The following is a 27,995-nucleotide window of genomic DNA, read 5'->3' as shown; positions in this document are numbered from 1 at the left end:
TGAATTAACTGTTTCCTAATGCTTAACTTATGATTAATAGCATAATGAGAATTTTTGCATGAAAATAAAACGAATGCCACAATGCAAATAATGCTTTGATCACACGTTTAAATTACATTTGAACATATATTTAAACAGAAAACAGTTATTTAAAATTGTAATAATATTTCACAATATTTTTTTTTATTTCTGAAGGTAATACCTCATATAATCACTTTAAATGTCCTTGTGTCTGTGTCCCTCCAGAAGCGTCGGTGTGGCCCCCATGGACCTGCGTGTAGGCGAGCGTCTGGTGCGCCCAGGTTCGGACACGGCCTTCCTGTCCCCTCTGCACCCCCCCCTGCTGATCGGCCCCTTCAGTCCTCAGCACTGTTCCCAGTACAGCCAGCAGCAGCTGCAGCGCATACAGGTGAAGCATCACACTGATCTCACTGCAGTCAGACAGATGTCCTCATCACAGAGTCATAGCACTGCAATACACAGGAACTGAACATTAATTACAACATTAATACATGTAATCCAGAGCAAACGGGGAAGTGCCATTCTTTTCTGCTAACAGACGGCTCAATATTAGCCAAACAAGACACATTTTAATGTTAGGCTTTGTTTATTTGACTGATGATTATCCAAAAGCACTTGGTTTTACATCTGAATACAGTGGTGAGCTATATGTATCAAAAGCGACAGTAAAGACATTTCTAATGTTACAAAAAGATGCAGTTTCATATAAATGCATGCCAAAATAAAATCTTACAGACCCCACACTTTTAACACAGTAGTGTGTGCAAGTCAAAGATGCTTTTTTATATATATATGCATATGACAGTTGCTTTGTTAATTGTATGATCTTGTACAGAAGTCTTGCACCATTTTTAGAAAGCAGAAAATGACTAATGTCTATATAAATCATACATGATGCTCTTTGGCAAATCATGAACAACTGAGCACTTATTGTACATGAGAAACTGACGACTCCTCTTTTTGTAGCCTTATAACATGGATCAGCATCTACGAGACCAGGACATAGCGAAACAACAGCTACAGCAACTTAAAAACAAGGACAAGAGTCAACAGAGTGAGTGACACAATACCCCTTACATAACCGCTGTTCAGAGACGTACTATCTACTTACTCAACAAATATGCAATGAATGTCTAAAAGCATGTCGACGCCTACTCACCAAACACATTATGCTAGATTGATGCTACTTTGATTAGCATGACAGAATGACTGAGATGCCTTTCAAATGAAGCGCTCGGATGATTGATCACTCAAATTGGTCACTGATATGCAACTTTAGCCCCAAGAAAGAGATTTGTCATTTAAGTTTGTCACACCTTTTCAACTGAGAATGCCACCGGTGTAGTGCACAAGCAGGCTGTGAATTGTGGAGGCTGAACAAGCACGTACACTGAAAGCGACTGAGATAAAGGCTTTTAAATGGTGCCAGTGCCCTCAGCTGAAACAGGGCCACGGCTGCCTCAGGAAATAGCTCTGAGAGTAAAAACAAAACTTTGTGGTTGAAAACACATGGGAGGAGTCTGTACCGAACATGGGAACCCTGTTGTTCTATAAATGGTATTTACTGTCTCTCAGACACTGGTGACCTGCCAGTTACTGCGATTACAGATCGTGCCATGCCTTTTGTAGACATACGTGAATGAATGGATGCGAATGCAGTTAATCACCATCTGGAGTCTGAAACCAACTACCACCAGCTTTGCTATTGTGCATTACACAGATAATGACTTGACTCAGTGCTCTTCTAGGAAAATAAAATAATAATCCAATGTATTATTCTGCATATACTGCAGTCAATCTTAATCAGAAGTGTGTAGGTGATAATTCACCGCAGCTGAAGGCTTTTATTCCAGCTGATGCAATGATTGTTGTGAGAGAAAGCACCTGCAGAGAGGTCAAATTAATCGCTCAGCATAAACAGTGACCGAGTCAATATTGACCGTATTGGTGAGAGCCACCGTGATGTAGCCGGCTCATAATGTTAGGACAGGAAGTCAACATGCAGTTTCTTTCCCTTGAGATGTACTATAGAGCTCAACCACACTCCAGAGAAACATCTGTGGGAGAACACTGACATTTTACACCTTTTCTGGGTCAGTGACTAGAAATAGCAGTTTCACAACTAAAATAAAATATGAAATAAACTAAAAATGACCTAACATTATTAAAGTAACATGAAATAAAGATATTTCTTTATTAATAATAATAAAGAAATCATTAAAATGTAATTGAATTAATAAGGTCTCTAAATGCACCTTATTTTAGATACTTAAAATGGCCTAATTGAGGCCAGCTAAACTAAATAAAATAGATACATAGATATATAAAATAATATGAAATAAAATATGAAATAATATACAAATATAAAATAAATAAATAAAATTAATGTTAATTAAGTAATAATACAAATTAAATGAATTAAAAATCATTAGTATACCGGAGACTCCATTGGCTTGATGTATTGATTTAGGTCTATACTGTCTAAAAATGTCAAATTAAATGACATTAGAATAGTAACATTTCAAATAGGTGTAATAAATATATAAATGCCTGCCAAATGTGTGAGAATAGTTTTGCTTTGCTTATGTATTCTGGTTCTGTCCTCTGATTGGCTGGCTGTGTTGATTGACAGGTGCTGTGGCCAGTGCGCTGGTGAAGCAGAAGCTGGCGCAGGTGATTCTGAAGAAGCAGAAGGCGGTGCTAGAGAGGACCAGCTCCAACCCCCTGAGCAGCCCGTCCGTCGCCTACCGGTTAGAACCCGCTCTCGTCACCACCGCAATCAGCTGTGTTTCCCTCCAGTTTTAAAAGAAAGGTGTTCTGTGTTCCCTCAGGGAGCTGGTTCCTGATCCCAGCTCTTCTGTGCAGCCGCTCCTGTCCTCCACCAAACCAGCTCTCAGCGAAGGGCCCGACGATCCACCCCTGAGACGAGCAAGTATGTCAGCGTCACACAGGCATATTAAAACATCACAGGTGTGCTGCCCCGTTCAGACAGACTCCCAGCGCCTCGCTCTTCCTCCAGGCAGCAGTCTGTTAACAACTTCTGATTTACGTCTGAAAGACACTCCCCTGTCAGCCCCACGGGCAGAACACCGTGTCATCAGAACACTGACTGGACGTCCAGTTATTCACATCAAGCCGCAGGGTTTAAAACTATCTGTTCTGCTTTTGAAGCACTAATTGTCACTATAAGGATTTGCTTTAAAACTGAAAGTCTTTTCACTACATTGGATTTGTCTGTTCAGACCAAAGCAGACAGAGGGAATGAAAAAGCACTCTTTGACAATAGGCGAAATAAAGAAATGAGGAAAGGAAATTAATAAAAGAATACATTATTAATAAAATAAAATGCAGACAGACTAAATGAAAATGGACTTTTGGTGAAAAAATAAAATAAAATAAAATAAAATAAAAATACAATTATAATATTAATAAATAATTGCGTACAGACTGAATGAAAATGTAAAATAAATAACTAAATAAATATTAGTAAAATAAATAGTAGACAGACTGAATGAAAATGCAAGTGTACTCTGAGAGAAGGTGAAAATAAATAAATTAAATTATATTTATGCATTTAGCAGACGCTTTTATCCAAAGCGACTTACAGTGCATTCAGGCTATCAATTTTTACCTATCATGTGTTCCCTGGGAATCGAACCCCCAACCTTACGCTTAATAACACAATGCTCTACCAATTGAGCTACAGGAACACAAATAAAATCAATATTGTCAAAATGAAAATGCAGATTTACTCTCTGACAGAAGGTGGCACCTACAGAAAATTAACACAAAAGGGAGTCCAACAGTTTTTCAAACCGCAATTCAGATTTAGTTTTTGTTTTCTATGATACAACACTTAAATACAACAGTACTTCCTCTGTTATTCATAGTCACATAATGACCAGAGTATGACTCTGACAAAGGCAGCAAGCAAACTCAATCAGTCAGTTTTCATCTCAGAAAGTGTTGCAGAAGAACTGGTCTTCAAGTAGTCCTTGAGAGAGTTTCCAAATACTTGACCTGTCCACTTCACTTCACTCGAGGAAACCTTTAACACGAGTCGTTTACTGGTAACGATGAGTAAGTACAGCTGTGGAAACAGTTTTCAGCTCGTCCTCGGCCAGAACTAGTGTTTTTACAGTGACAGATACAATAACTGAGAAGAGATTTCAAACCGAGAGGATGCAAAACTACATCTAAATCAACTAGATGAAGTCGACTAGTTGGGCTTAAAGGGATAGTTCACTCAAAAATACTAATTTCTGTCACATTATGTTATACATTGATCAAAACATGCATGGAGCACAATAAACTTAATAGTTTGACCCGTGAGAATAGACTTCAATGGTTCTCGCACATCAAGCAAACACGTTAAGAGTCCTGATCCGTTGACTCACGAAAGCTCCTGTTGTTGCTGTTTTGTTGTTGTTGCAGCCTCAGAGCCCAACCTGAAGGTGAAGCACAAATTAAAGAAGCACCTGAACACCCGGAAGAGCCCGCTGACCCGCAAAGAGAGCGCGCCGCCGGCCGTCAAACACCGCGTCCCTGACACACTGGGTAACTACAGCACCCTGCCTCTGCTTCTGAAGATCTGCTGTTATTAGACATAGACATACTGTAGAAATGCCTGTGTGTGTGTGTGTGTGTGTGTGGAAATTAAATGTTGTCTAGATGCATTTCCTTGCTTTTTATAAGTCCATATTTTATAAGAATGAACAAAACTAAATGTTCTCATGTTCTCAATCGAAAAGATTTCCGTCCCTTTATTGATCGTCTACGCAATCACCACTTTGACGATCCGTAAAGTTCACAAAGAGATCGTAAAACGAATCCATATGAACAGAGCTGATTTCTGACGAGACTGTCGCTTTAAATGATGAGCAGATTTAATAAACATTAATCAACACGCATCAGTTATGAGGTTATGACGCGGAGCAGGTTCGCGCTTCTGTCAACGAGAGTTGCGTCTGGCAAGTCCGGTTGAGCTTCTGTTTATGTCTGAATGCATGGATAAAAGCCTAGATTAAATCTGTTCATCATATAAAGCGAAAGACTAAACGGCTCGACTCATATGGATTTGTTTACCATCTTTTTATTAAAGTATTTTACAGAAATCTCTCCGATTTCATTCAAATATTTTCCTTTGTGCTTTAAAGATGCACGACGACACGAGGGAGAGGAAACATGTTTGTGGTGAACTTTAATGCATGCATTGATGTGTGTGTCCGTGTGTGAGCTGACAGATGTGTGTGTTTGTCTCAGATTCGTCCCCCAGCAGCAGCAGCACCCCAGTGTCCGGCTGCAGCTCCCCGAACGACAGTCTGCCCCATGAGAACGGAGCGCTGCCCGCCTCCAGCCTGGCCCATGAGGTAACACTCCTCTCTCTCCGTCTCCTTATAACGGGACGTTCTGCTAATGCTATTATAAATCCGAACATTAATGGAAAATGGTTCATTGTGTGCTGTAATGAAGTAATCAGTGCAGTTTAAATAATTTTTTTTGTGTGTGGAGAGGAGAAACTGAACACACACACACACAGAGAGAGAGGCATGATGGGACAGCTCTTTAATATTCCTCTGGTGGGTGTTGTTTGTAGAGAAAGCGGAGCTCGACAGGGCTTGTTTCGGGAGGTTCCCGCCCTTTGGCATAATGACATGTTTTAAACAAAGACACCGGAGAAGGACAGCTGCAGGCAGCTGCGGGACACCAGATCTCCTGTTTCCATCCCGAGCCTCCTCGTCGCTTCATTACGCCACACTCCTTCATTTTTGGGCTTGCATAAATGCACAGCCCTCTGACGGGTCGCACACAGGAGCCTCGTCCGCTCGCACGCGACAGTTTAATCACACAGGTTTCTTAAAACTGTGGCCTTTTTTTTATTAAGGGTCAATATTTTCCCCACTTTTATGACGCCATTATATCATTAATACTTTAGCTGCATCGATTAATAGGATTAAAATCTCGGTAACACTTTAGCTTCGGGGACCAGTTCTCACGTAACTATAGAATTAAAAATAGACATATATTCTACAAATCTCTACTTTCTGTCTACTTTGATGACAGATAGTGTAATCACTGGTCCAGGTCTTTGAGCTCACATTCAGTGTTCAGAGCTGGTTTTAGTTGCTATTCATTTAAAAACCATTTCATATCAGCAACTTTTGCCCAAAACGAGGTCTACTGAGAATAATAGTAAGTAGTACAATTTATAGACTACAGATATGAAACAAATTTAAAATGGACTTTATTTTTTGATACATTTAGCTGCATTTCCCTCCCTAATTCCTGTGTATTCCTGATGCATGTGTGTGTGTGTGTGTGTGTGCTCCAGGCTCAGAGGCTGCTGTTGCAGGACGGCTCTTTAGCTCACTTTACAGTGCAGAATCCCTCCAGTCTCCCCACCATCACGCTGGGACTCCCCGCCAACACCAAGGTACCACAGCCCCCTGCGCTCAGTCCTCACAGTTCCTCACAAGCTCTGCACAATACTGCAGTCTGAAAGGCTTTAGGAAGTAATGTCATTCTTGTGAAAAAGCACACACTTTAGCAGACTTTTGAAAAGGGTATTTATTACAGAAATGATATACTTTAAAACAGAGGTGCCCAAACTTTTTAACTTGAAGGGCCGAAGTGCATGAAGGGTCATGTTAAATGCACTTAAATAAAAATGCATTGTAGTGTATTACAGTTTCAATAAATGTTTAGATACATTTCATTAAAATTAAACATTTAGTTTATGAAATGTCATTAGCTGAAGGTTTTTTATCCTCTTAAATAGGACTTAAGTACATCATTATGTATAATTTCACAATTACTTCTGTTTTTGAAATGCGGTTAAGTTGAACTGCATTTATGGTAAACTATGTCATTTCTATTAAAACTCGTGTCTGGGTTATTTAAATATATTTGCAATTACACAGTTGTGGTTATGAAGTTAGGATTTAGTACATTTAAAAGACATTAACTTTAAATGAGATATTCAATAACACTACAGTTACAATTATAATCAAGTGTACTTTACATATGCTTCAGTATGTTAGTGAACACAACAAAATAAGTGTGCTTCTTTAAAGTGTGAAAAACGTGCAGGATGATTTAAAATGTGCTTTAATAAAAAACTTTTATTTTGAGATTGCAGTGTAGTTTTTAACATATTTAAGGTATACTCTCTTTAATTGGCCTTTTGTTTCATCAATATGAAATATCGGGTTTTTTTAAGATACTTATAAGATTTGAAGTTCACTAAAAGTGCACAGTTATGTTGTATGATAACTATGCCAGGGAAATACCACTCTGAATTTTAGATGAGCCTCAGCTAACAGGAGACCAAGTCAAATAAAAGTAGCAAATGTGTTACTTCCCATATAAAATGATGAATTAACGCACTGCTTCTCGTTTAGTTTCAACATCAAGTAGTGACACAACACAGAGCCAGAACTGAATTTTGATGGTTATTTATTTTAGTAATTATTTGCGTTCAGTATTCATCAGATCTGACCTGAGACCCATTTAGAATCACAGTAATGTACTTTATTTGAAGGGTAGTGCATCCTAAAATAATGTTCCTCATTAGCTATTTTGAGGCTGTAGCATGACGTGAGCTGTGGTGTGTGTGCAGGCGGAGGGGGAGCTGGGCTCGCTGAAGCTGGGTCGTGGGCCGGTCCCGGGTGCGTCTCCGATGCTGGTTCCTCTGGGTGTGGAAGAGCAGAGCGGGCCGCTCATACAGCCCGTCCTCATCCTGGAGCCCTCTGGACTCATACACACCCCTCTCCTGGCGGGTAAGAGATCTGAACACTGTCTGAATCACTCGAGACTGTGTGATGTGAGCGCCAGCTAGTGGTCGCTGGTCAAACAACAGGCTACGATTGTTTTCAGACTATAAACTGCATTCATTCATTTATAACTACTATGTGTGTATATGGTCATGTGTTATATTTGTTTTACACAGCAAACAATTATGGGACATCAGAAAAAAATATACACTACCATTCAAAAGTTTGGGGTCAGTATTCATTTCTTTTTTTCTTTTTTTTTTTACAATAAATGAATGCTTTTATTCAGCATGGAGACATTAAATTGATTAGTAGTGACAGTGAGAGAAAATATTTTTACATTGTTACAAAAGATTTCAGTTTCAAAGAAATGGGGTTCTTTTAATGATGCTGAAAATGCAGCTTTTTATAACAGGAATAAATTATATATTTATTACTTTTTTTATTCATTATATTTTAATATAATATAATACAATAAAATATATATTTTTAATTATTTCACAATATAAGATGTGTGTATAAGTGTATAATAATAATCTACTGTATATTTCATCAAATAAACAAAGTCTTTGTGAGCATAAGAGTCTTTTCAAAAACACTGAAAATCTTACAGTCCACTAAACAGCAGTGTAAATTATAATAATATTTATTTTATTAATTCTGTTTACCAGTTTTTTTAAAAAGATTAGTTATATTACTTATTATTATTATTATTATTATTAATAAAAAAAATAGTTAACAGTAGTTTAACAGTCTAATGATTGAATACAAAATCGATGTAAAAAATGAATTATATTACTTATTATTATTATTATTAAAAAAAAAACTAAACAAAAAAAAAAAGCTGGACAGTCTGATATTTAAATACCAAATTGATGTCAAAAAAAATATTTTATTACTTATAAAGAAAAAACAACAACTGGGCCGTCTAATATTTAAATACAAAATAAATTGCATGAAGACATGTATTAAAAGTTTAAATTTTTCTGTTTATACTTAATGTAGCGTGCTCACTGAGTTCATGATGATACAGTATGTTCGAATGTATTGTTATATTTAAGTCAATGTGGATAATTTTACATTATGTTTATTTTCTACTGTGTGTGATCCAAACCATGTGGCGTGATGTTTTGATCTCTAGCTTCACTAGTAAGCTTTCCTCTCCTTCTGTTTCTCTGAAAGTGTAATCAGATTGGTTTGTGATCAGTTCCAGGTCTGGGTCCGGTTCCCCTTCAGTTCAGCGCGTCTGGTCCTCACAAGCCTCTGAGCCGGACCCGGTCCGAGCCGCTGCCCCAGAGTCCTCGTGCGCTCCACCCGCACCTGCTCCAGCAGCAGCAGCACAGCGCTCAGATCCTGGAGAGACTCAAGCAGCAGACGCACCTGGGCAAGGTGCACATCTCACTTTACTCTAACACAGGGAGGATGCAGTCACTCTTTGTGCAGCTCGGATTCAAATCTGAAAAAAGCATGAAATCTGATTTATTTTGTCAATTCATATTTGATTTTGAAAATGCACGTCATTTAAGTTTGTGGCTGAATAATGTGGGATTGATCCGGATCTCTGTCTGTGTGCCGCAGCTCATGTCGAAGTCCAGCGAGAAGCCTCGGCTCCGGCAGATCCCGTCAGAGGACATGGACTCAGAGGAGGTGGGGCCATCAGCGGGCGACCCCCACCAGGGCAGGGTGAGGGCGGAGTCTCAGAGAGAGCTGGAGAGTCAAGAGGAGCAGCTCAACCTGCAACACGCCCTCATTCTCAACCAGGTCAGACACAAACCACCGATCCTGAAGCTATAATGTGCATGAGAGGAACAAGCCACACATGTTTTACTGTGCAAAAAGCTCTGCCTAAATGTCATTACACAACATTTAGAAGTCATTTAATAATAAATTATGTTTACATTTGTAAGCAAACGTATTGATCTGCAAATATTATTGCTTGCTGGCAAATAACCATGGTATAAGCAGGATAATGCACTGTTAGGTGTGCATTGGATGATTTTAATGCACTACACGTCATGCGTTAAAATCGTTTAATGCACAGCTAGCCATGCATTATCCCATACTTAGTTACAATTGTATACTGCAGTATTTTAACCAACTACTATTAGGTGTAAATACCATTACTGTATCATAATCTGTCCATATACAGTGAATGAGAATGAAAGCTTTTTCCATGTAGTAATACTTCCCAAAAGTATAATATGATGTAGTTTTGACAGAACAGGCTGAAATGCTTTCTTTGCAGTCCCGTCTGTGGGAGACACAGAAGCAGCTGCAGCAGCTGCGCAGACAGACGGCTCACATGGAGACACTGGCGGTACCCATGATCCTCGGCGCCGCGCACCGGCCGCTCTCTCGTACGCAGTCGTCTCCAGCCTCCACCTCGCTAACGCTGCCGGACAAAGCCTTGCCTCTCACCACGGCACCGGAGCCGCCCCAGAGCCAGCCGCGCTTCACCACGGGTACAGAGCCTCCACCAATCACACGCCGCTCTGCAGCAGAGGAGACGCTCGCAATGACTGTGTGTGTGTGTGTGTGTGTGTGTGCAGGTCTGGTGTACGACTCCCAAATGCTGAAGCACCAGTGTACGTGTGGAGACAACAGCAGCCACCCAGAGCATGCTGGGAGAATCCAGAGCATCTGGTCACGCTTGCAGGAGAGGGGTCTCAGGGGCCAGTGCGAGGTATTTACAAAAGTGACATGCACTTCCTCTACTTTCCTAAAGGGGGAGCTGAATAATCTGTCCGACCATTATTTTCAACATTTCTTGAACACATCCACATTACCAGAACAGTTCAGCCCAAATCAACATTCTGTCATCATTTATTCACCCTCGTGTTGTTACAAACCTGGTTGACTTGATTTTCTTCAGCGGAAGTCAAAATAAACCTTTTTTAGTATAATGAATGTTAATAAGCCTCTGTAAAGCTTCAAAATGACAACAACACCTTAAAAGTATTATAAAAATAGTTTATATCACGCATCAACTATATTCTAGAAAGATGGAGTGCAAGTGAACGCAACAGAGCGCTTCATCTTAAAAAAGGCTCTTTAAAAATTACTATTTAAAATAGAGGGCAGAACGAAAAGTGTTTTTCGTTGTTGATAAACAAATCTTCACCTCACTTTATTTTAAGGTGTTCTTGTTACACACGTTACACGACCACGTTCTTCATACTACTTTTCGTTCTTTTCAAAGCTTTATTCTCTCCCTTTTCATTTCTCAGTCCTCATTCACTTTTTATTATATTGAAAAAGTATATCCAAGTACCTCCTTGATTTTAATAACTCCAATGCTGACGGCATGTTTGCACCGTGGAAATCCTCTCTCGTGGTCTTTGATGTTTTAACTTCCTCTGCAGAGTATTCGGGGAAGGAAGGCCACTCTGGAGGAGTTACAGTCTGTCCACACCGAGCGTCACGTTCTGCTGTACGGCACCAATCCACTCAACCGCCTCAAACTGGACAATCGCAAGCTGGCCGGTAACACATCCTCACACACACACACACGGTTCACATCTGATAGACATGAGTCAACTGCAGCTTGGCCAGCACAACACCTCATTTTTCAAAGCACAGGCACACGGGAACACCATCACGTGAATAAAAGCGACTTTCACAATGACTAAAAGGTTGGATATGTCAAGCGGCGAATGCGAGAATGACAATTAATCTGCTTGTGTCCAACAGGCATACTGTCACAGCGGATGTTCGTCATGCTGCCCTGTGGGGGAGTCGGGGTAAGTGAAAACACACACACACACACACACACACCTAACCCTAACCCTAACTGTACAAACTGTATATTCTATGGCCCTACACCAACCCTAACCCTCACAGGAAACTTTGTGCATTTTTACTTTCTCAAAAAAACTAATTCTGTATGATTTATAAGCGTTTTGAAAAATGGGGACATGGTTATGTCCTCAAAAGTCACCCTCTCCTTGCAATACCTGTGTCATACCCATGTCATTATACAGAGTTGTGTCCTGATATGTCACAAAAACAAGAACACACACACACACACACACATACACACACACTGTCAACTTGGCCATAACCCTGCAAGAAAGATGCTAGATGCAGAAATTAAGTAGACATAAATGATACTGAATGTTAGTGACCAGTTTATTACTTGTTGTTAACTGGGAGAATTGAATTATTCTTATTGATGCAGAAAGTTGAATTACATCAATTTTAGCAGCAAATATTACAGTTTTTTCATTTAAGGGCATGTGCAGTAAGACTTAAAGGGATACTCCATCCCCAAAATGACAATTTTGTCATTAATCACTTAACCCCAAGTCGTTCCAAACCCGTAAAAGATTTGTTCATCCTCGGAAAACAAGTTAAGATATTTGGATGAAAACCGGGAGACTTGTGAGTGTCTCAAAGACTGGCAAGTAAAATAGTCAAGGCAAGTTTATTTATATAGCACATTTCATACAGAATGGGACATTATAACATAAAAGAAAAGAAAATATTAATAAAAAAATAAAACAGTTAGGAATAGAAAATGATTATACATAAAATAGTCAAGGCAAGTTTATTTATATAGCACATTTCATACAGAATGGGACATTATAACATAATAGAAAATAAAATATTAATAAAAAAATAAAACAGTTAGGAATAGAAAATGATTATACATAAAATAGTCAAGGCAAGTTTATTTATATAGCACATTTCATACAGAATGGTACATTATAACATAAAAGAAAAGAAAATATTAATAAAAAAATAAAACAGTTAGGAATAGAAAATGATTATACATAAAATATAGTGCAATCAGTTCGGACATTGCACAGTGTTCATTCAATAAATGCACAGCTAAACAGATGAGTTTTGAGTCTGCATTTAAAAGTGGCTAATGTTTTAGCACATCTGATCTCTTCTGGATCCGATTCCAACTGCGGGCGGCATAATAACTAAAAGGAGACTCCCCTTGTTTTGTGTGAACCCTTTGTATTTCTTACTGACTCTGTCCTAATGATCTGAGTGGTCTGTTTATATTCAGTGAACATATCTGCAGTGCATTTAGGTCTTAGGCCATTGAGTGATTTATAAACGAGTAAAAGTGCTGTAAAATCTACCTAAATATAACTGGTAGCCAGTGTAAGGAGTCAGAATCCTGGCTGCGGCGTTCTAGATGAGCTGCAGCTGTCTAATAGTCTTCTTTGGCTGGTGAGGAGCCCATTACAATAGTCCACCCTGCTGGTGATGAAGTCTTGACTGGAAACAAAACATAATTCTTGCAATGTTTTTGAGATGATAGTATGCTGTTTAGTTACTGATTTGACATAACTACTTAAACTAAGGTCTGTCTCCAGAATCACACCAAGATTCCTGACTTGATTTTTAGTTGTTTGACCCCTAGAGTCAATGTATGCATTGTTTCCAAATGCATTGACTTCAGTTTTTTCTTTGTTTAACTGACGAAATTTCTGGCACATCCAACTATTAATTGCATTAATACATTGGCAGAGGGAGTCAGTGGAACTGTAGTCATTTGGTCATAAGGCCACGTAAATCTGCGTTTCATAGCTATGATAGGCAATTTGTTTCTTTCTCATTATTTGACTTAGAGCAAGCATATATAGGCTAAACAAGAGTGGAGCAAGTATTGAGCCTTGTGGGACCCCGCATTTCATGGACATCAACTTTTGATGTCAAGGACTTTTGCTCTCCTATACTCACATAATAACCTCTCCCTTCTAAGTATGACCTAAACCATTGGATTACCATCCCAGAAAGCCAGACCCAGTTTTCCAACCAAGACTTAAGTGCATTAAAAAGTGCGTAAAGACATTGCAGAATTAATCCTTGTGTTTGTAAGACTGTAAGACTTTTATTCACATACATTGCTCAATATACATGAGTAAAGCTCATTAAATATGGTAAATATGATTAATGAGAACAAACCTCATTGGTTCTCGCACATCAAACAAGCACGTTTGAGCTTCTGTTTACCATGTGTATTGTGCTTTATGTAAGTGTATTGAGCAGTGTTTATATGTGAATAAAAACCTAAATGAAATATGTTATTAAATACATAGTGTATTCATATCGATTAATTTTACGCTGTCTTTATGAACTTTATGAAGCATCAAAGTTGTGCTTGAATGAACTTTCAATGGAGGAACAAAAATCTCTCAGGTTTCATTACAAATAATTTGTGTTTCGAAGCTGAACGATAGTCTTTATGGGTTTGGAATGACTTGTGGGTGAGTAAATGATGACAGAATTCTCTTTTTTGGGTGAACTATCCTTTTAAATAAACGGTGAGAAAGTTGGGCAAAACAACCTCAAAATGGTGAGCCAGGATCAGTCTTGATGTGCATGTACATGTGGCTGAAGTACATGCCGCTGTAGAGTATCCCATTTGTAATTTTAGGTTTAAATACAGTGCTCATGACATCTGTGGCCACTCTGTTCCCTTAAAGCATACTTATGCCAAGCCCACATTGACACCTGCTCTAAAATAAACCACTGGCCGACAGCCTAAACGGACCCGCAGCCCCGTTATGGGAAAGATCAGAGGTCAGAGAGCACTGATCCCAGCGCAGTCATATGGGCAGCACCCTGGCTGAAAAAATTGGGAGAAAATGTTGAAAACTTCACTCTGACGATCAAGCTCAGAGCAGGTCCATGTGGAATGATTGGAACAATATGTGCCATGAAGGATAAAAGAAATTCCAGCCCTCTCATTGTTCACGGTGCCAAACCACAAGCAATGCAAGTTCGGCAAAAAAAAAGGATGAGGGAAAATGAAAGAGAAAAGAGAGAAGGAAGATGTGGGGAGCAGGGCAACAAACAAAAGGGAGAGAGGGGAATGTATAACCTCATTCTTTCTTCTCATGGCCACTTATGAATGCATTTTTATAGAGTAATGATGGTCTGTTTTTGTCTTACTTGTGCTGTTTGCTAAACCAAGTGTCAAGTGTTACTGCCCCTCATACTTAATGTTAGGGGCTTGTTCAAATCACTATCCCCAAGTATTCAATTCACCCTACACTCTTTGTGCTGGAGACGTGAATTAAAGCTCAAATCAATCAGAATTTATGATTTCCGCTTGGCAGATGATAAAACCGATGATTCAATCCCATAGACTTACATGGAAGGAGTGACCTAAATCAACAAGACCCATATTATCAGACAATATTGCGTCCCCTTGGAATTATAAGGTTCTATCTGTATTCAGAGCAGTTTTGAGATGTTGAGCTTCAAAGTTTTTGTGTTCCATTTGACGGTGTAGATAGAACCTTACTGCTTTTTAAATAAAAAGTCCCATAATGTACACAACGTTAAAAAATCTATCACATAATGTAAATACGTTGACACAGAATAAGAATATGTGAATAACTCAATTATGACAAAAATGTGAGATAGAACCTTATAATTCCAAGGGCACGATTGGTGATTTCATTGACCATTATGTTCTGTTAGTTTGTTTGAACAGGACTTTTATTTTGATGTGCATGTGGAATTTGTGTTAGCTGGTTTGTTTGAGTGTTTAATTTATTTTTGTGTGCGTTTTTCATCAGTTTAATCAGAAAAATCTGAAAGAAATATTGTGATAGGGTCACAGAATCGAAGTTGCTGTCTAAAATTAAAAATCTATTTCACAGGTCTATTTTTGTTTCAGCAAGATCTTAATTAAAAACCAAATTATTTTTGTGAATATTATGTAGAATAAACATCAATATAATCCTCATTTTTGTTTTATTTACTATCTTTAAAAAAGAATAGCACAACATCATATAGATATATATCGTCTTTATATTAGCCATCTTTAAGAAATATTGGCACTGGCCATAAAAAAAATAAAAAAAATAAAACTAGATTTAAAAGTTGCACAGAAAAAAAAAATATTGCTCAAAGATCAAGTATGTGCAAAAAGATCTGTTTTGTTCCAGTGTGAAAAAAGCATGCAAAAGTAGCTATAGACTATGCAAGATCAATTTTCAAAATCGATAATAATCAGAAATGTTTCTTAAGCAGCAAATCAGAATATTATACTGATTTCTGAAGGATCATGTGACATTGAAGACAGGAGTAATGATGCTGAAAATTAATCTCTGATCACAATAAATTACATTATAAAATATATTCAAAAGTGAATCTTTGATCAAATAAATACACACATTTTAGCCATTTTTCATTTTACACTATGGTAAATATGCATAATCAGCAAGTCGGTGTAGTATTGAGAGGCAATATGGAGACCACACACAAAGAATATTTAAACATACCATTACTATGACACATAACAGGAAATCTATTTATAGTGTCGTCACTCCAGCCTCTTTCTTTTAGTGTGTATTCTTGAAATCTAGTTTATGTTCTGTAATTTGTAACACACACTTCGTCTTGTGGATGCTTACAACAAAAAATAAGCATCTAAATACTTTTACATGCATGAGTGATCTTTATACAAATATGGTTGGATAAACACGTTTCGTCATAATTCTCCAGCGTTACCATCTGTTTGAAAGCATACAGCTGGTTATTCCTTCATTTGAATAGGATTACGCTCAGTTTATTGATTGGTTTGAGTAGTAGATTAAAAATGAGATTCCCCCTGGTCCTGTTGTGGCCGAGCACATCTCTGTTGCATCAGTTTGCTGTAAGTGTCTGTCGCGCAGCATGTAACGCTGGCATCGTGCAGCCCTGCCCTTCAGTTGAACCGCTGTTTGCGGCTTTGCAGATTTATGAACGTTGATCACAGCTGTCATAATGATAAATGTGCTAGTGTACGCCAATACAATTGAGCTAGATCGTTTTATTCTGGCAGAATGGGTGACTGACAGAGATTGTTTGTCATGTACGCGGCGCTGAGGGATTCTGTGAGCCAGGGCTTGGGTGGAGGCGCGTACTCGCAGCAAAAAACTGTGAAACATTCACAAAATCAAGTGTTAACTTGGGTTTAACTGCGCATTAATCACTCAGCACTGCAGTTTTGTTTATGATCAGAGTAGTTACACCTACATGCAAGTGAAGTAAATAACGCAAAATCTGCGAAGGGGTACTTAAATGTAAAAAAAATATAATATTTTTATTTTCTTTTATAACACAAATGTTGTCAGTACTTTTTTTTTGTTTACAGTCCTGTCCCGTTATGTACTTAGTACAACAATTACAATAACTAGGTACTAACCCTAAACCTAACCTTAACCAGTGTAGTTACCGGTAACACTTTATTTAAAGGACCAATTCTCGCTATGAACTAGCTGCTTATTAGCATGCATATTACTAGCATATTAGCTGTTTTTAGTACTTATAAAGCGCATCTGCTTGATCATATTTTAGATCCCTTACCTAAACTTAACAACTGCCTTACTTGCTATTAATAAAAACAAATTAGGAGTTTATTAAGGCAGAAGACATAGTTATTTAATAGTGAGAGTAGGTCCTTAAAATAAAGTGTGTCCTAGTTACCTTGAACTACGTAGTGCCTTCTTTGGGTGAGTGCACTATTAGTACACATACTGTAAACAAAGTGTAACCAAGATCTTTTATTTAAACTCATGAAAAAGCAGGTTGTGCTGTTTTAAAACTGTCGTTCAATTATTACCCCTCAGCAGATGTGGACTCTTTAAATAAATCATCCGAGTTGCTGTTTGCTAAGCATGCTTGTATTTCGACAGGTGGACAACGACACCATCTGGAACGAGATGCACACGTCTACAGCGTCCCGCTTGGCGGCCGGGAGCGTGACGGAGCTGGTCTACAGAGTGGCTAAAGGAGAGCTCAAGGTCGCTACAAAACAATATCCAACACCAATACTCTTTTGTTCATGCACTGTTGATTTTTTTAGGTCGACTGCTGCTTCCTAAATAAAATGAGTACAGTATAACTGAAAATGAACATTGTATTAATGGTACTCCCACACTGACAATCTGCTGCCCTAAGATACATCTAATATATACCCTTAAGATACTGCTATGAACTTTTTAGGGGTAAATAAGCTACAAAAGTATGTCTTTGACTACTCTAATATGTATATGTTATGGGGTAGATACGGTACAAAGCTCAGTGTTGTTCAGGTGTGTACCAGCTTCCTCACACCGCTGGTTAAGTGTCTTTCTTAGAAAAAGCCCATTTTGATGATACTAAGTTTGAAACGCAACCTAGAACTGAAACAAACAAACCTGGAAGTGTGCAGCTGTGCACAAGCGCTAGCTCGCTAACTACAAATACCCTTTAATTTAGAAGAGTTCAACTAGACCTTTTTTAACAGAAGTAGTTAGATTTGAAGTTACATCACCACTCAAAATATCAGAATAATCTGAATATTTCTGAGATTTATGTGACCAGTGAAAACATGTAAGCAAACCGATTCACTGAAACTGTTCAGATTTAGTAAGTGTGAGGACAGAGAGTCTTTGATTTGTAAAGCTGCGTGAGAAACGCAGAGCAATAAATGCAATGATTTGGCGTTTTGTCACGCTAAAAACTGCAAGTCGGAAAAATGCATTCGCTAGCATCATCAGCTACGAGGCAATACTGACTGTGCAGTTATCGAACATTCAATATTATGTGTGTTCGCATTGCATTAAAAATACCACAAAAACAAAATGACAGCTATGAGATAATCACTTCCTTGGACACAGAACTTTAAACACCACGTTGAAATGCTTTGCATTAATTTACATCTCACAAAGCATTGAAGAAAAAAACCACACCAAGTACCACCGGCTATAATAAAATACCATATCAAACTGAAATATGTCTAGCATTTTGGTAAAAGAGCATGTGAAATGAGTCTAGTTACTGCAATTCTGACTTAATATGAATGCATCTTCAGTCAAAACTCTTAGATCATGTGTCAGCCAATCAGAATCAAGCGCTCATTTCCATCAGAGGGTTTTTGTAATTACCGTTGCATCAAATAAAAATGAACCAAGTAGCAAACCGACCAGATCAAGCTGATTAAAAAACTGTAACGACCATAAAAGACTAGTTCAATCGCTCGGGTCCCCTGCTGGTAATTAAACTTAATGAAGGTTATAGGGGATGTTTCAGGGAAACGGCTTTATTGCTTTAACTGAAAGCGGAGGCCCGCTTGTTGAAGCAGTTTGGTGAAAACATGGTTTCTGTGTGAGAGGCGACTGGTGAATGCAGAGTTAATGATATGTTGGTTTGACTGTTTCAGAACGGCTTTGCTGTGGTCAGGCCACCAGGACATCACGCAGACCCGTCAAACCCCATGTAAGTCTGCCTGGTACATACAGAAGCACCTCTGAGTTTCCTTAAGAATGTGTGTCTGCTGGGGGATGCAGGTTCGAGCCCGGCCTGCAACACGCTTCTCTCTCTCTCTCTTGATCTCTCTTGCCGCATATCTGCTTTCCACGGTCGTACTATCAAAGTTCTTCAAATTAAAGAAATGCATACAGATAAATTCAAATTAATTTAATTTGATTTTTAGATTTTCTGCCTTAATTTTAGTTCGGTTTAGATTTTTAGATTTTTTTTTACACTAAGGTTCCATTTGTTAACATTTGCTACTACATTAGTTAGCATAAACTAACAATAAATAATACTTCTGAAGCATTTATTAATCCTGTTGAATGTTTATTCCAACATTCACTAATACATTATTAAAATCAAAAGTTGGATCTATTAATATTATTTAATGGAGCTGAGCTTACATGGACTAACAGTGAACAGTTGTATTTTAATTAACGTTAACAAACGGTTCGCTCATTGTTAATGTTAGGTGATGCATTAAATATAGTTAACAGATGGAGCCTTATTGTAAAGTATTACCGTTTTTGTTGTTTTTAAATATGTCTATATATATTTGACATTTTATTACAAGTTAAACTATTTTTAACTACGTTTTTTATATTTTAAGTTAACATTCTATTTAAAGTAAAGAAAGAAAAATGTTTTATTAGTCTTTGTTATAATTGTTTTAGGTAGCTATGATGAGCCTGTATAGAGTATGTTGTCCATGTGAGCTTGGCTCGGTTTATTGTGGTGCTGAAGTGAGATTCTTCTTCCTGTGCATGTGAGTTGATGGCATGTTTTGGGCGGTGTGTTTGTGTGACGTGGGTGTTGTGTTTGCACATGTGCACTCTGTCACCTCGCGTTCGGCGTGTGTGTGTGTGTGTGTGTGTGTGCAGCATCAGCACGCCTGTCTGTGTGTGTGGATATTTATGGCTCGATAATGAAGGTTTGGAGGGAGCGGGAGGAAGGACGCTGATTTATTTCAGCAGTTATTAGTCTGCTGAGTTCGCTCTTCCCAAATTTCTCAGCGTTTCTCCTTGCTCGCTAACTTCCCAGTGCACATCTGCTGGAAGTTTCCACATGTTTATTATTTGTGTATACAGACAATATTTAAATGCTTTTAGATTACCTTAACACATTATAGTTAAAAATCATGTTTCGGTAACAACAGATCTGCTCATCCACTGGGTTCAGTTGCGTGAGAAAATGTGTTTGCTTACAACATAGTTCTGTCGTCCTGTTTCCAAATCCTTTGGCATTTCATGTGGTTGGAGGCCTCACTTTATCTCTTTCTCTCTCTCAGGGGTTTTTGTTTCTTCAACTCGGTGGCGATCGCTGCTAAGCAGCTCCAGCAGAAGCTCAGCGTCAGTAAAATCCTCATCGTTGATTGGGTGAGAGCTCTTGATTCAGCCAATGTTCGTTCTAGGACGCGAATTCTGGCTGAAACCAATAAGCGCATAATTAGTTTCATGTTATGGCCGATAAATGATATGATGGCTGATACTAGAAATCCATTCTATTATGTCTGTTCCCTGTTAGGCAAATTAAAACAATAACACTGCTATCGAGAGTTTATTAGTAAATTCAGGCATCACAACAGCATAATATACAGTAGGACAAAAGAGAACAGTTTATTTTAATTAAATATCCAGTAGTTGAGGATTACTTACAGTATATCTGTTAAAAATAACTACTATATTGATATATTATCTATCTATCTATCTATCTATATATATATATATATATATATATATATATATGTGTGTGTGTGTGTGTGTGTGTAATTGGCTATCAGTGCTACACTGTAAAAAAAAAAAAAAAAAAAAAATTCTGTAGTTTTTACTAAATAATCTTGGCAGCTGTGGTTGACAGAATAATTAGATTAAACATACCGAAAAAAACGTAAAAACATTTACCGAGCAAATTGTAAATTTTATTATAAGACTAATTTACAAAAAAATAAAATAAAAAATATTGAGTGTAAACTAATAAAATTCAACAATGCACACTGCTACTAAAATCTGTTTCGTATCTTTATCATAAGCTGACAACCACCATAATAAACAGTTTACATTTTTATTTTACTGTAAATTATACATTGATTAGTTCTTTTTTACTTCTAAAATTGTATAATGAACAAAATTTTACTGTAAAATTACATGAAATGTCTGGATAAATTACTGTTAACCTATTAAAGTGTATTATTTTATTTTTTTCTTACCTATACTGTCTTTACAAGATTTCTGCAAAACTTATAGCTATTCTGGGATGTTTGTGTGAAGCTTTCGGTTAGCAAACTGGATAACAAGCTAAATTGATTGAGTTTATCAGTCATTGAATCAAATCACCTCCAGATTTTTGTCTTTTTTGTCCTAATACACCAGAAATGTAATGCTAATGTTGACTGAGCGGCAGACAAAATACTATGATTAAACATCTCAGTGTTAATAACTTAGTGATCCTTCATGCACTGGATGCAAGTGATTATGTAACCTGTGTTTCATCAATCATTCAGGATGTTCATCATGGCAACGGCACCCAGGAAATCTTCTACAATGACCCCAGCGTCCTCTACATCTCTCTCCATCGCTATGATGATGGAAACTTCTTCCCCGGGAGCGGTGGACCGGCAGAGGTTAGTCCGCAGAGATTATCGGTTATACCATAGCAAACACAGTGATCTTTGGTTTGTGTAGTGCTGTGAAACACTATAAGCTCACAGAAGCCAAGGGTTTTCAGTGTTTAACAGCAGTACTGTGTTTGATTTGTCCCAGGTGGGTTCTGGTGTCGGTCAGGGTTTCAACGTTAATGTGGCATGGACCGGTGGTCTGGATCCTCCCATGGGCGATGCTGAGTACCTGGCTGCCTTCAGGTATTAGTTTCACTTGGTTCATGTGCTGATTTAAACTAACTCAGGGGAACACTTGAATAAGGACAGTATTGCCTGTTCAATCCTAATCCAACCAGCTCTAGCACAACTGTCTAAAGGTTTCTGAAGACCTTGAGTAGTGTGTTTAATTAGGGCTAGAGCTAAACTCTGCAGGACATAAATGGATCCATTTTCACATAAATCAATGTATTTTGTTTCATTATAAGTGGAGACATTGGAAGATGCTATGATAATTTAATGCGTGAATTTGCTGACTGAAGGGTTTGGGTTAGGTCCAGTAATAACATACAAGTCTGTGATGCGCCAAAATTTCAGCAAGCAAAAATATTCAGCCAAACAACAACAAAACAAATTGGTTTTAAGTAGAAATAGCTTTTGGAGGGCCAAAACCATTGACCAAAAGTGGTGTTAGAGTAGCAATATGTACACATTTCTTTGCAGAAGAACTTTACTACAACGGAAGTCAGTTGCATAAACATAGCCACTATGTTAAGACTTTGCTTTTAAAGGAATAGTTCACCCAAAAATGATTTACTCACCCTAAAGGCATCCTAGGTGTATATGACTTTATTATTTTTTAGACGAATACAATCAGAGTTATTAAAAAATTGTCCTGGCTCTTCCAAGCTTTATAATGGCAGTGAATGGGTGTATAGATTTTGAAGTGCAAAAAGTGCATCTGTCCCTCATAAAAGTGCTCCACGTGGCACCAGGGGTTAATAAAGGCCTTCGGAAGCAAATTGATGCATTTTTGTAAGAAAAATAAATAAAATACTGTTGTATGTGCGTTCATGAGCGTTCAGGCAGATTGTGTAGGACAAAACTACAGCGCATGCTTAAAATGCTTGCTGGGTTTGGACAATATTGTAATGTTAGTTTTCTTTTTATAGTTATCAATCTTGATGTGAACAGGCCTTAACTTTTGACTAGTCTGAGCAGTTCATGCATCCGGTTTGATTTATCACATGAGGAAACAACGCCCCTGAACATCATGCCAAGATTAATTACCCAGTTACTCAAATTTTACTATCCAAACTTACAATATCAGCTTCCGTTTTGGTTTTTGGCTAAATGAAAACTTTAATTTTGGTTTCAGTGTTTCTAATAAAAAATTCTGCACATCCATTATGGTCTTGTTAGTTTCCACACCTCATTTCGCAGACTAATAATCTAACATTAATTCTTATGGTCTGTGGTGTGCTAGTATTTCATGTAACGATAACTGAAAACACTGTCTTTGGAGTAAGCTGTTAAGTGTTAAGTATCAAGAGCACAATGATGTTGGCGAACCCAGCGTCCAGATGTTTAACCACAACCCCACCACCGTCCACTTTATATGTCTTGTAAAGTCTTTACATTGGATGATCATCATCAGGTCAGCGTTCAGGAAGAAGCGTTTGACCTCCCGTCATCAGTTTCGCCAAAGAACCAGCTCTTCTTCATGTGGCCGTTCTTCATGATTGCATTGGTTTCTCTCCTTTGTTCTTGTGCACTAGTATTTGTACTGAGACCTTTGGGATTTTGTCAGGAATTGGACGACTGATCACATTGTCGGACTTCCCCCTCTGCCGTCTGCCAACCTGCATCACTCAAGGTGTTTATTGTAGTCTGAAACGCTTGCAGGGCTTCAAATGATTCCCAGCTTTTTCATTGTGTTGGGCTCAGACTCAAGCTTGGCCACTTCCACATGTCACTTAATTGCCGCCGGTGGGTGGTTTTATTAAAAGTTTTTAACATTTTTGAAGGCAGCCGGCTTCGGGTTTTTGGTTTTCAGTCCAGGGAGGCATTACGAACCAAGATCCCTGTTTGAAAGTGGGTGGGCGTCTAAAAGACCTTTAAGATCTTTCAGGACTGAAGGTTTTGCCTCTAACCAGCCTGTCTCTCATTGACTTCCTGTGTCTCGTACACTCTTTCTCATCCTTTTATTGGTCTTTCATGAATGCTGCTCTCTCTCTCTCTCTCTCTCTTTACCTCCACCCAAACTAAAAGCGTTCCTCTCCACACAGGGGAGCGTGGGTAGTTTTATTGGTCTAGAGGGGAGGCGGAGTTGGTTACAACGGTGAGGGTAGGCGGAGAGGTGGGGGGAGAAGTGGAGGATCCTGGGTAATTAAGGCAAATGGCTCCCAGATGGCGGGCTGTCAGTGACGTGAGGAGAACGACAAGCTCCAAATGGGAACCAGATGCAGCGGCGGTCGCTTTGAACTCGCCGGTGATGCGCTCAAGAGGCGAAATCGCTGGCAGGGCCGGCGTCCTCCGAGCGCAAGAAAGAGGGAGACGAGGAAAAAGAGGAAGGAAGAGAGAGCGCGAGGCGGTTATCAACAGAACCTCATTCAAACACTTTAGTCACTGTGATTGTCACTCTGTGCTTCGGCCAGATCCATTTTTGTAGAATTTGTTAACTAAAACGGGAATTACATTTTTTTTTCTTTTTTTTCTACTTAATATTTAATTTTTATTTTGACTCTTCTGGGCAAGTTTCCGACATTTCTGTAAAGGCTTTGATCTGAACTGATGTTAAACCAACAAATACATCCCTAAAAATAACCTGAAACTATTTAACAGCAGCTTTACAAAATCTTAATCTTGAGTGTTATTAATAGTAAATGTAACTGTTTGTTAACTGTCGATTAAAAGAATGGTTATATTGCCAGCATTCATTAGAAATAAATAAATAATTGTGTCATAAAAATATTTTTGTCATGTCTCAGAAGACCCCTTAAATGAATAGTTCATGGAAAAAATGTAAATGAAAATTAATGTACTGTGCCCCATGAATTTAATTGGTGGAGCAGAAAAAGAGATGTTTTAGAGATTCTAGCTATTTGCATTTTCATGTAATTACACTGGATTTTCAAGCTTCAAAAAAGACCCAAAAGTATCATAAATGTGATTCATGCACTATATTGCAACTCGTCTGAAGCCAGAAATGGACTGAAATGAAATTTGCTATTCACTGACTATCTTGACATCTGTTCCGGGTTTGGTTGGCGAGTTCAAGAGAGAAATAAGAATGAATCTTTCCTTTGAGTTGGATCTTTTAGATGAATTGGTCGATCCAGATTCATAACAGCAGTCTGAATGAAACGATTCATTTTCAAAATCCAGGTGTAGTCGTTAACATGTGAAGATTATCAATGGATAATAATCTAAACCCCCTTATTTCATGGAAGGAAAGTCAATTGGGTTTGGAATGACATGAGTATGAGTAAATCATAACGCCTCTATATATAAGTGCAGCTATGACAGATATAATATTAACCAAATGTTTATTGTTGTGATGTTTAGGACGGTGGTGATGCCCATTGCTCAGGAGTTTTCCCCGGACGTCGTGTTGGTTTCTTCAGGGTTTGACGCCGTGGAAGGACACCCTGCTCCTTTGGGAGGATATAAAGTCACTGCTAAATGTAGGATATTTATGTTGATAATGTCCTTGGAGTACTGAAATGTGAATACTTTAAGCGGAATTCATGCAGTTAATTTTTAAACGGCCCCAAACGATGCTTGTATTTCTGCACTGTGACAGTAATGTCGTCATTGGTCTCTCCGCAGGTTTCGGCTTTTTGACTCGGCAGTTGATGACGTTAGCAGGAGGACGCGTGGTTCTAGCATTAGAGGGGGGTCACGACCTCACAGCCATATGTGATGCTTCTGAGGCCTGCGTCAGCGCTCTGCTGGGACTCGAGGTCAGATCTCACGCATAAGCAAACACCATCACAAGTATTCATTTATTATACCTTTATAAGCCTGTTATACCACTGCTGGGAACAAAAAAACAGCACTCTTGTTATGTAAGGGTGTTAACATGACTTGTCTTGCTTGGCATGCTCTTCGTTTTAAAGGAAAAACCAAAACACCCTTTTTCATCTCGTTTTCTCTTAGGAGCCTCTTCCTGAGTCGACTCTCCTGCAGACGCCCAATGCCAACGCAGTGCTTTCACTGCAGAGAGTGCTGCAAATACAGAGTGAGTGTCTCGCGCTCCTCGCGTCCCAGTCTGCCTCTAATTATCCTGAAATGCACGGGCTTCCTGGTAGCACACATTTGTTTCATTCTATGTAATTAATTATAATCATGATCATCGGTGTTGCACCACATGGTTCCTGCTCTGCCAAAATATTCCTATAAAAACAACGGTATGGGATGCACTACGTGGCGAAGACTACCTCTCTCACGCGTTTGCTGTGCTATTGCCATTATCTGTAGTTCTCAACAATCTGTCATCAAGACTCGTCACTCACATTACCAAACCTGAATGACTTTCTGTCTCCGGTTGAACCCAAAAAGAGTGTCCCTGCTGCTTTTTTCAATGCACAAAAGTGTACAGTGATTCACAAAATCAATGTATTATTATTATTATTATTATTATTTGAAATGTGGAACATTTGAGGACATACAATATCTGTGTTTTAGAACCCAACCAAAAAGTCTCCATTATCTTTCCCTCTGCTGTTGTTCTTCAGATTCATGGAAACCTCGTCGGTTCTTCAGCTTGTGTTTACCAGATTAGATGTGCCCTATGTATGCGTGTTGAGCAATGTTTATATGTGAATAAAAGCCTTAATTAAATTTGGTCATCGTATAAAGTGATCAAGAAGACTTGGCTTAAATGGCTCGGTTCATATGGGTTACTTTTACAATGTCTTTATGAACTTTTTTAAAGTGTAAATGTTCTGGTACTGTAGATTTCAGTGGAGGGACGGAAATCTCTCAGGTTTCATTAAAGAATTCTTAGTTTTTGCTTCAAACATGAAAAAACCGTTATAGGTTTGGAATGACTCGAATATAAGAAATGAATGACAGAATTGTCATTAAATATCAGTCTCTTTTTTCTCAAAAAGGCTTCAGAATAAAGCACACAAATTGTGTGCAGTATTTTGCAAATGCTTTTTAGTATTTTCATTTAATGGAAACGAGAAGCTTTGACATTCTGCAAAAGATCTTTTTTGTGAATCACCTCAGAAAGAAAGTGAAATAGGTTTGGGATGACATAGGGAACGGTAAATTATTGGTAAAATGAGTCCTGTCTGTTAATTCTGAAATCTCGGTCTGTCTCAGGTCAGTATTGGTCGTCACTGAAGCCTCTGATGGGCACAGTGGGGATGTCGTTTCTGGGTGCCCAGAGGAAAGACTGTGAGGAAACGGACACAGTGAATGCGATGGCATCCCTCTCCGTAGGGGTCCTGGCCAACAAAATGTGAGTTCTGATGAAGAAATTAATACAATTAGTCACTCTTCTATAGTACTTGGTCCTATTTTGTACACAATTTGTTATTTTACTTTGTGTATTTATTTCCCTTCTAATCTATACAGAGCTGAAGGAAATTATGAAACATTCTTGAGCATAAAAAAAACTTATGGTGATTGTTTGATGCTAAACATAAACCTCATTTTTTACAGCCTTGTTGATGAACCCATGGAGCATGACTAAGACTCCCTTTAAACCAGGTCTTTACACGTCTGAAAGCTGTCCAGTACCAAATGGCGCTCCAGACCATGTGACCAAGCCGTGCCTCAAGACCAGCAGTGCCTCAGGGGCGTGGCTTCCTCATCACGGCCCCTCCCCCAAGACACCACCTCAACACTGACCACCAGCGAGACGCGGCTAAGCTAACACCCTGCAGCCACAGTTCTGCCAGGGCTCTGGGATCCATGGCATCTTTTCCATTCACGTACCGCACAAACACACTAGGACACAAGAGGCCACTTTGTGCATTAGTGTGTTTTTAACATTCACTAAAAGAATGCACTCCAGCCATGCAATATTCACCTCCAGTGCCTCAAAAGAGACTATTTACTTATGGACTAACTTTTGGACTAAGCTGGAGATGCGAAAGCAGATTTTCAGGAGCGGTTGAGGATTATTTCACCTTTTTAAAAGGGCAGCCCACTTTACTACCCCTGACAAGCAAACTGTGCTGGGAGAAAATAAGGGGTCTCCTTGCACCTGGCAACTCCACTCTATAGCCCCTTTCACACTGCACGTTAGACCCGGAAAATTGCTGGAACATTGCCGGGTCACCCTCTGTGTGAAAGCAAACACGTCCCGGGATTGATTCTGGCATTGAACCCGGGTCGGGGACCTA

At 38.7% G+C, this 27,995-nt stretch overlaps 1 protein-coding gene across 5 annotated transcripts in view; it reads left to right on the top strand.

The window, feature by feature from the left end:
• LOC113094071 (histone deacetylase 7-like) overlaps positions 1-27,995 on the top strand; it is a 74,609-nt gene extending 46,614 nt beyond the window's left edge. For 4 of the 5 annotated variants that reach the window (XM_026259723.1, XM_026259721.1, XM_026259722.1 and 1 more), the window contains 25 exons: positions 247-409; positions 988-1,075; positions 2,654-2,771; positions 2,853-2,953; positions 4,456-4,578; positions 5,284-5,390; positions 6,353-6,454; positions 7,640-7,799; positions 7,970-8,023; positions 9,001-9,182; positions 9,372-9,554; positions 10,039-10,255; positions 10,343-10,476; positions 11,156-11,276; positions 11,484-11,533; positions 17,441-17,548; positions 18,949-19,004; positions 20,329-20,416; positions 21,541-21,660; positions 21,800-21,897; positions 25,201-25,319; positions 25,465-25,598; positions 25,795-25,876; positions 26,968-27,106; positions 27,310-27,995. In XM_026259723.1, coding sequence (XP_026115508.1) covers positions 266-409; positions 988-1,075; positions 2,654-2,771; positions 2,853-2,953; positions 4,456-4,578; positions 5,284-5,390; positions 6,353-6,454; positions 7,640-7,799; positions 7,970-8,023; positions 9,001-9,182; positions 9,372-9,554; positions 10,039-10,255; positions 10,343-10,476; positions 11,156-11,276; positions 11,484-11,533; positions 17,441-17,548; positions 18,949-19,004; positions 20,329-20,416; positions 21,541-21,660; positions 21,800-21,897; positions 25,201-25,319; positions 25,465-25,598; positions 25,795-25,876; positions 26,968-27,106; positions 27,310-27,340 — 2,859 coding nt within the window. In that variant the 5' untranslated portion in view covers positions 247-265 and the 3' untranslated portion in view covers positions 27,341-27,995. The remainder of the gene's footprint in view (positions 1-246; positions 410-987; positions 1,076-2,653; positions 2,772-2,852; positions 2,954-4,455; positions 4,579-5,283; positions 5,391-6,352; positions 6,455-7,639; positions 7,800-7,969; positions 8,024-9,000; positions 9,183-9,371; positions 9,555-10,038; positions 10,256-10,342; positions 10,477-11,155; positions 11,277-11,483; positions 11,534-17,440; positions 17,549-18,948; positions 19,005-20,328; positions 20,417-21,540; positions 21,661-21,799; positions 21,898-25,200; positions 25,320-25,464; positions 25,599-25,794; positions 25,877-26,967; positions 27,107-27,309) is intronic. The other variant, XM_026259724.1, reaches the window with a different exon arrangement.

Source organism: Carassius auratus, unplaced genomic scaffold, assembly GCF_003368295.1.
Source record: "Carassius auratus strain Wakin unplaced genomic scaffold, ASM336829v1 scaf_tig00215236, whole genome shotgun sequence".
Taxonomy (NCBI): Eukaryota; Metazoa; Chordata; class Actinopteri; order Cypriniformes; family Cyprinidae; genus Carassius; species Carassius auratus.
This window is presented reverse-complemented; position numbering and strand designations above follow the sequence as displayed.